Genomic DNA, 9,403 nt, shown 5'->3' on the forward strand with positions numbered 1-9,403 from the left:
ACGAATTAGTTCCGGGGTAACGCCTGCGGCGAGCTGCCCGGATTCTCGGTGACCTGTCTGAGATATTTCTTCCTGTCTCGCTGCTGTTGTGCTGGAGACCAAAGACCCCAAACCCTCCCTCAGAGGCATAAATTTCGCGGGTACGCGATGCGTGCACCGAGTAGTCTGCCAGTCTGGCTCCGGTTCTAGTTTTTTTTTTTTTAAATTAATCCAAGAAAACCGAAATTAGTCTTGCTTATTGTAATTAGACCAATTATCATTATTGTTTTGAATGTCCTGGTGACTCTTGGCACGCCATTTACACCCGAGTTTCCAGCTAGAAACCGAGCTATAATGCTGGTGTCGACAATTATTACGTTTAACCACACCTGCACCCAGATCCCGACATCTCGTGGGAATTTAACTTTTAGTTTTATTTGTCTTCTGTTAAAATTCCGATTTATAAAAATAAATAAATAATAAATTTAGAAAATGGCCTTAAAATACACTCGTAAAAATTTTTTATTGTAAATTGGCTGTGAAAAAAAATTTTTATTTGCCGATAAATGATTGAAGATAACTTTAAAATTTATCATGATATTCAATTTGAATTATTTTTTATACAATGCTCACATTATAAAGATATTTTATTTACAAATATTGTAGCGCGACAATAAAGAGCAAGACTGATTAAATGGATTATTAAATTAGACTAACAAAAATAGTGATTGAATATCGATACTCCCGTGAAAGCTGAGTAGTTTGTAGAGGATAATAGAGGACGAGTGAAGATTTGACGTGGAAGCCTTGGAAGTGTCGAGCGCAATATTAGTAATCAAGACGATCTGTTGTCAGGCTTATTCACTTGGTCACTGTCAGAGGGAATTCCGTGAGCATCTTTGAGTCAAGTTACCCGTGGAAGACAAATACCAACAGAGGAACAGATAATCCTCAGTTGAATACCAGTAATTAGATATTTATCATAGCACAAATACAGCCAGTGCTGGAGGATCGATTGCGGTGTACATTGAACAGTAGGATTTTGGTAGCGTGGTACCAGGAGCAGCGATGAGGATTTGAGTAGCATTAGTAGACTCACCCCTGTTTGTTCTATAGAATAGTGAGCGATAACCAATGTTTTCACGCCCCCTTACTGTTTCGAGCTACAGCTCGAGTTGTGGTTATCGTTAATCGTAAGTGTCCATTATTCCATCACTTTGCGGTTTCGTTCCACCGCACTAATACTGCCCGAGCACTGGTGCTTTCCTCTATTCTAGGTTATAGGTGCTTTATACCTTTGTATCTATCCTATGAAGATCTATCTAAGCAACACATGTGACGTTATTCTCGTCATTAGTTCTGGGTCATGCTACTACTAAATACTCCTCTTGTCACTCCCACGTTAAATCACTCCTGATAAGGTGTGAGCGTGACAGTAAACCAAGGAGTAAAATTGTCAGTTTATGTAAGCTATATCAATATTCCATATTTCTGTTCTTGGAATTAATCGTTACTAGCAACCTTGCAGTTACTATGTGACTGCCATAACGTAAACTATAAATAAAGAAAATTTTGCTTTATTAAATAATAACTTTTGTTAAAATGCACTGTATTTTCTTAACTATTAAAATTCTTCAACATATAAGCTTATCCCGATGTTACACTCTTATCAAGAGCGTTCATTTGAGTACTCACATGCATTTTGATATATTTTTCATATATACATGTATATAAATATATAAAATATATAAAAAATTGATGTGGGTATTCAAATGAAAGGTCTTGATGAGTGTAACATTAAGATGAGCTTATATTTTCTAAAAATGTCAATAGTTCATGAAATACAAGGTAATTTCTTAATTATTTTTGTTAAATTGCACTGTACTTTCTTAAATATTGACGTTTTTAAAGATATAAGCTCATTCCGATATTACACTCATTGAGAGCCTTCATTTGAGTACCCACATGCATTTTTGATATATTTTTCATTTATAGATATATATAATATATATAAATATATGGAAAATTGATGAGGGTACTCAAATGAAAGATCTCGATGAGTGTAACATCAGGATGAGCTTATATCTTTAAAAATGTCAATAGTTCACAAGATACAAGGTCAATTCTTAATTATGTATCTAGAGATAGAGTTTTTTTTTTAATGCAGCCTAAATCCTTATTATAATAAATTGACTATCGGAGAAAATGATATGAAACCTTGAAAAGACATAAATTTAAGTTAAGACCTTTGCAATGATACAAAATTTTTCTTATTTTCTTAATAATATAGATCACAAGATACGACCTAAAACTCTTTTTCTTTTTACACTTTCAAAAGTTGAAAAAATAAGATATTTTTAAAGTTAAATTTAACTGAATTTTCCAGTAAATGTTGCCTAGCAACCTTAGAAACCCCCCTAGCTACTATTCCTTAGCAACTGTTGCCTAGTTACCTTAGCGACGCCCCCTTAGTAACCATTTCGTAGCAACAAGACTTCAAAATCCCCCTCCAACTTCTTTTACTGACTCTCTTAACATGAATTAATGAAAATTCTTCTGAATAATTGGATACTATTTGGATAGTAGATAATTAACTAATTAAAAATAATGAAGTAGCAAGCATGAAGTGTAACAAAATATAATTAACAGAAGAAATATACATAGAGCAGGTACATGGTATTAAAATATAAAAATAAAAAAATAATTATTATGCGTAGGCGTCGTGAGAGTACTGGTAATGACTGTCGTCAGTCTCTAACTGAAAGTGATGCTGTTTTTGATTATCATCGTGATGAGCAGCCGGTTCATAAGTATGGGCGTGAGTGGAATACTTCGCACCGGAGTGATTATTCTTTCCCTTCCTTTCGACGTGCGCGTGAAATCCGTCCTTGTCAGCCTTGTACTTAACAACGCGAACGGTGCCGCCTGGCTCTTTCACGCTGTACTCTCCGCTAACACTCGTTCCTGAAAATAGACCAGGCAATTTAATAAATAATTACAACTATCAATTAAAAACGCATATAAATAACCCGTAGTCCGGCTGGAGATGTTAAAAATTTAAATTAATAGCACAGCTTTCTCTGCTCACCGTCTCTAACTTCTTTTTGCCCGTGAAAGTCTCCGGTGTGATGGTCCTCGACTCCGTACGCGAATTCGTACTTTGGATGAGCGACGTAGTCCGTAACGTGACCAAGAAATTCTTCCTCCTCGTGCTTGTGGTGCTCCGAGAGATCATTACTGTCCTCATGATGATGATGGTGCTCGTGGTCCTCGTGGTGATGCTCGTAGTGATGGGGGATAACATACGGCACTTTCACTTCGAACCCTGGACCCTCTACCGGTCCATGGAAGTGCATGTAAGACGTCGCGAATGGTAGGTGCTCATGATCGTGCTCATGCTCGTAGTGATGATGGTGATGATCTTCTAAAGAAGAAAATGAGACAACTCCTGCCTTTGATTGATAGATATTCAGAAGGCACAGACATAACAATACCTGTAAATTTATCAAAAATTTGTCTTTTTTATAAAAAGGAATTTTTTTTAGAAGCTTATAAAGTCAAAATTAATTAAATTAAACCCCAATTATTAATAAAGTCCTCGAAAAGCTCAAAAAAATTTTTTTAGTCTATTACTTAATCCCTAAAAATTAAGTCTCTAATAGGGAGAAAATTTAGCGACCATGCGCCACCTATCGGAATTTTTTCACACTAATTTTAATCAAAAAATTAAATAAGGGCATGTATGACTTTGTGAAGATGTTATGACGTATAAAAAATTTTTTTCACATTTATTTTCACTATTATCTCGAGCAATTAAACAAAAATGGCGAGTAAATTATAATTAAAATAAAAAAATAAAAGAATCACAGCACCTTGAGAGTCATTCTTAGCCTTAACAGTAATCGTGGTGTCTAAAAGTATGACTGCAACTTTCAGCCGGTAGATGAACGTTTTTATAGTTCCTCAGCTCGTAATGTTTATTTCAACCGCGTTCCCACATTCACACACGTGAATCCTCCGTCCATTCTACATAACAGTTTTTTATCCTTTTATTAAACGGGTCTAGCGAAGCGTGGCGCATGTGGAGGTGAACTCATGAGTAAGTTACCTTGGTGTGCGTATGAGTGTTACTATTATATATCAGTGAGCTTTCTCAGTCGCTCCTCCTTCCGGACAATCGACACCTGGCACATTAATTTGCGCGGTAACGCGGACTGTTGCATAAGTAATGACTTTTCATCTTTTATAATGTAACACTACAAAGAAGAAAAATACGAGCGTGGTACAGATCCATGTTTTGAAATACAGACCGGGGTGTATAGATATAATCCATGATATATGGCATTATATACCAACAACTCACATCATTCTCGACGGAAAGTTTTATCCGTCATCTTAGACAACTGCGGGATTCCCACATGCAGCAGACGTTTGTAAAAGTGGCGACAACCAGTCGGTGAAAAGAAAAATGTTTACTCTTTCACGCGTGAGATGTCTGAGCTCGACGTCGTAAAACTTGTTCTTTATTCAGTTATATATATATATATATATATATATATATATATATATATATATATATATATATATATATATATATATATAAATATACAAATAATAAAAGGTATGATATATAATATGAGGGTGGTTGATGACGCGCTTGCTACACCAATGCTCGCCAGTTTATAAAAGTTGCATTCGGGGCTCCAGTCGTTGCTTCTTACACTCCATGGTACTTTGTCATAAACACTTTATCACTTGCCAAATGCCCGAACCTATATTTAATATAATTTATATCTTTATCTGGGTTTTTATTGGCAGATCACAACGTCGTCATTCTTGTTATTATTTATATTGTTGTTGTTGTTATGTCGAGCAGAGCTGAGGCAAGAAGATAAAATTAGTGAAAGAAAAACTTTCACGGTAGAGGAATGGAAGTTACCAAAACAAACGTTATCGATTCGTTACACTCGAAAGTCATCACCCGGTCATGCGTGACATTTAAATGTCCGTGTGAATGTTTGCTTTGTCGCGCTGTTTTTTGACCATTTTCTATTCAGAAAGGGATTAATGATTATGATGATGGTGAATTTTATAATCCGCAGTTGCGATACTGATTGTGAGAGCTGTTAAGACACTTGAATGCGATTTCGTTCTAAAGGCTTAATGTTTCAGCTGATGATATGATATTGATTTAATGATACTGATGCCGAGATTATTATTTGGTAACCCGTAAATTTTGAATATTGCTAATGTTACCAGGCGAAATAAATTCTGGATGATTTGGAAATTCTGGTAGAGTTTGCTGCTAAGAGGATTAATGTGTTTGACTATTCATCAGAATATTCCAATGTGTAATAGCAAATATATAATTTTCAAAATTAATCATTTGTACAAAAACCAAAATATTGTTTATTGTTTCGATAATGTTTTTTGATATATGTTGATAATAAATAAATTAATGATTTGCAATGTTTTTCATTGATTGTTCGTCAATTATTTATAAACAATAAATAAAATAAATTTATATTTTACCAAAAGTTTAATATTTGATTTTAAATTAGTAAATTTTATTTATAATTTTTTAAAAATTATTAAAAATAATTTTTAATGAAAAATTATTTTTTTAACGTGATTTTTTATTTTATTTTAGTCATTAAATTTACCTTCTCATTATTACACAATCTAATCAACAGTATTAATTTTAATCTTTAAAAAAACTATCAAAGTACGTTATGAAAATCCCGGAAAATTGAAAAGAACCATCGGAATCTTTAATAAATTCAATTAAAAAATATTACCACTTGTTAATTTAATCAACAAATAAAGTAATTAAAATATGTAACAATAGATAAATATTTATATACAATAAAATTTAAAAAAGACAGAGAAAGTGCAATTAAGTGTACAAAGTGAATAAATTTAAAAAAACTTTTACTTAAATCTTCCTCCAGTATATAATCAGTGCGTGATATATTTAAATAAATAACCAACTGGCGTATTTCGCATTTATAAGCTCATTAAATTCATAGATTATTGTTATAATATTAATGATTATGTCTATGATGATATGTTTATATTAGTTTATTTAAATAAATAGCCAGTAATTAAGACTTCCGTTAGGGTACATAATGACCGTGATCATGATGTAAAAATTCAAGTTGCGTAAATAAATAACCATTCTTATGCATCAACATTAATATTGTGTTATATATTTTAATTCGAGTGGATTGTAGATGCGTATCGGGGAAAGCAAGAGTAGGAGATAGGAATGTGCAGTGATACCACCGCAGTTACAGTTTCATTCATATATATATATACTTGCAAAAAATGTTATTTGGTCTGATAAGCTCGTATGTGGCCACATTAAAATTTCTGGTATGTCTAAATGTGATGTAAAAATTATATATTGGCTTGTTGATCATATATTGCGAGCAGTATAATTATTTCAGGTGTTTTGGATGTTTGATAAAAGTTTTGGGTGAAAAACAAAAGTTTTTTCGATCGGAAAGCTAAAACTGGACCGAAAAGAGGAGAGTGACCCTTGGGGCAGGATCCGATGGAATGAAATAAAAGTAAGACCTGACATGGTGGAAATAAAAGGCGAATCAATCGATCTTCTTTGCAGTCGCTTAATTATCCGAGAACACCATCTGTCAAGGAGAATACGAGGAATAGAAGAATAACGTAACCTCAAGGGCTTTGGAATATTTTTTTTTATCTTTCCTCCCGTATACAATGTTACCTTTTTTGTCTATTTTTGCTCCTACAGTGACTCTACAATTTATCCAATTAACTTTCAGTTAATGGCTTTTAAATCTGTTAAATCCGTTTTGAAAATATTAACACATTTATTATTCTCATGGTTATGCATATTCCGCAGCAAACCAAATAGAATATTCACTCGTAAATATCTGAATATCTGATCATTTTTTTAAATTCTCTCGTTTATTTTCCCACCGTTATTTGATATTATTTTTTGAGTTAGTGGCTTTGATATATATATCCAATGATATTTTTTTATGCATAATCCTCGTGAAATTTTTAAAATAAAAATTTTATTGCTTTCAATTACTCTCAAATTTAATATTTTCGTTACAAATTTTGATGTTACAGCTACATAATTGAGCAATAAAATATATTAAACATTTTGATTAACTTGGTCAAAGGTTTAATTAGTATTTAATTAATATTGGTTTAATTAGTATTTGATTAAAGAATTTAACAAACTCAGTTTAATATTTCTGTCAAATGATCAAATTATAGATTTTATATTTTTTAATAAAAGTAGTCATTTATTGATACCCGTAATTTGTTTCAATTTATTAGTAATTATTAAAGGCAGGTAGAATTTAAATACCCATCGAATGAATTATTATCAATTGCCAATATGTTTAAATTAATAAATAATTATTAATAACAGCAATAATAATTAAATTTATTTTCTTTTCTAACGAAAAAAAATATTGATAATTATTATTAATAAAAACAGTGTGAGTAAACGTATCCAACTCTCTAATTAGCATCCACTTGCATTAGATGTTAGTAAATCAAAGTTCAAGATCCGACGAGTACGAGTAGAGTCACTTGCACTTGACACGGTTGTCGAGACATGAGGCTTTCACTTTGCGGGCCCGTGTATGCACAGGCACAGACACAGAATAGAACAGAAACGCGGTGACAGTGCGGTCGGTAGACTCTACACTCTAGATTCTGCTCATATCAGTCAGACCTGTTGATCGAATATAATGCATAACGCTGATATCATATCATATATGATATGTTTCTCTCCTGCATGTGTTCTCATCAGATTGTACTAGTTGTATCGCGATCGCGAGTTTTTTATTGCATGTCCGCGTGTATTATGTACAGAGGGCCTAGCCTATCAAATCTCGGCCTCGTAGATGTGATACGCCACTACACCTCAATTGACATAATAATAATTCAAACGATAATGATTGTGAATTTATTTTAATTACAGACTTTCATAAAATCTTAATTTCTCGGTACACCAGATACCAGATGATTTATGGTTCATCTCGCGTGTCTGTCGTGCAATATTTAAATTAATAAAAAACGAATGGATTTACCCGACGTAAAATATAAATTAAAATTACAGAACTAAAGGGAGGCAAAATATCTTCACAGTTGAAACGTTGAATTTTTTTTTTCCCCTTTGTTTTTATTATTTTTTAGCTAATGGACTTTTTACTCGGATTAAAATAATACGGTTAATGTAAAAGCGGATAAATGCCGCCGCTCCTCTTTGTGCTCGCTCCCGGTACTCTGTTCTGCTTTTGTACAACCAGAGATCTGATGATGTGAGCTGGTAATTTAATACCAGTTCATCATCATTTTATCATCTACAGTATACTAATATAACACACAAGTGACCTGGAGAAAACTGACGTAACCATTATTATATATTACGCGTCTATTGATCCAAGAGCTTCCTTAAAACCCCTTCCGCCTTGTCCTTATCTCCTGCAATCGCTTTTGCATTTTCATCTTCATCTAACCGCCTCGGCCTTTGCTCTCTATTTATTTCTTGCCTCTATGTAAAATGAAAAGCTCTGGATTTATCAACTGGGCTATTCACCGTCTACTTTTGCATTATATTCTCATTATTGCTTCCTTTTTGCTTTATTTTTACTGAGTTATCATTTTCTATTTGTCAATTAATTTTTAAAATTTTATTTTTTAAGAATGTTATTAAATACTAATAACCTGCAGTCACTATGTGACTGTCAAGAATTACAAACTGTAAATAAATAAAATTTTGCTTTATTAAATAATGACTTTTGTTAAATTGCACTGTACTTTTTTAACTATTGACATTTATAAAGATATAAGCTCATCCTGATGGTACACTCATCAAGAGCTTTCATTTGAGTATCCGCATGCATTTTTGATGTATTTTTCATATATACATATATATAAATATATGAAAAATTGATGTAGGTACTCAAATGAAAGATCTTGATGAATCTAACATCGGGATGAGCTTATATCTTTAAAAATGTCAATAGTTCACGAGATACAAGGTCATTTCTTAATTATGTATCTAAAGATAGAGCATTTTCGAATGCAGCTTAAATACTTATAAATAAATTGACTATTGGTGAAAATGATATGAAACCTTGAAAAGGTACAAATTTAAGTCAAGACTCTTAATAATAAAGATTTATTAAAATTTATTGATATTTAATTAATTTTTCTATTAATGCTCAAACTTAACGCTATTATAGCGAGAAGATTTAGCGATCATGCGCCACTTGTTGGATTTTTTCAAAACTAACTTTTATAAAAAATGAAAATCTAAGAATATCATATAAAATATTTTTTCCACAAGGAATAAAAAAGATTCGAAGAAGAAAAAAAAATATTAAAATTGATATTAAACAGCATAAATTTTATTTATGATCAA

At 32.2% G+C, this 9,403-nt stretch overlaps 1 protein-coding gene across 1 annotated transcript; it reads right to left on the reverse strand.

The window, feature by feature from the left end:
* Positions 1 to 2,601: 2,601 nt before the first annotated feature.
* Positions 2,602 to 3,920, reverse strand: LOC123263092 (histidine-rich glycoprotein-like). Its single transcript, XM_044725630.1, has 3 exons — positions 3,852 to 3,920; positions 3,068 to 3,473; positions 2,602 to 2,943 (listed from the first exon to the last, which is right to left on the reverse strand). The coding sequence occupies exons 1-3, from the start codon at positions 3,861 to 3,863 to the stop codon at positions 2,687 to 2,689; spliced, it is 675 nt and encodes a 224-aa protein (XP_044581565.1). The 5' UTR covers positions 3,864 to 3,920; the 3' UTR covers positions 2,602 to 2,686.
* Positions 3,921 to 9,403: the final 5,483 nt, after the last annotated feature.

Source organism: Cotesia glomerata, linkage group LG4 (genome assembly GCF_020080835.1).
Source record: "Cotesia glomerata isolate CgM1 linkage group LG4, MPM_Cglom_v2.3, whole genome shotgun sequence".
NCBI classification, from domain to species: domain Eukaryota; kingdom Metazoa; phylum Arthropoda; class Insecta; order Hymenoptera; family Braconidae; genus Cotesia; species Cotesia glomerata.

Coding starts and splice junctions, on each gene's coding strand:
- LOC123263092 (XM_044725630.1), bottom strand. Junction 2,944..3,067: donor GCAAAAAGAAGTTAGAGACG/GTGAGCAGAGAA, acceptor GTCTATTTTCAG/GAACGAGTGTTAGCGGAGAG.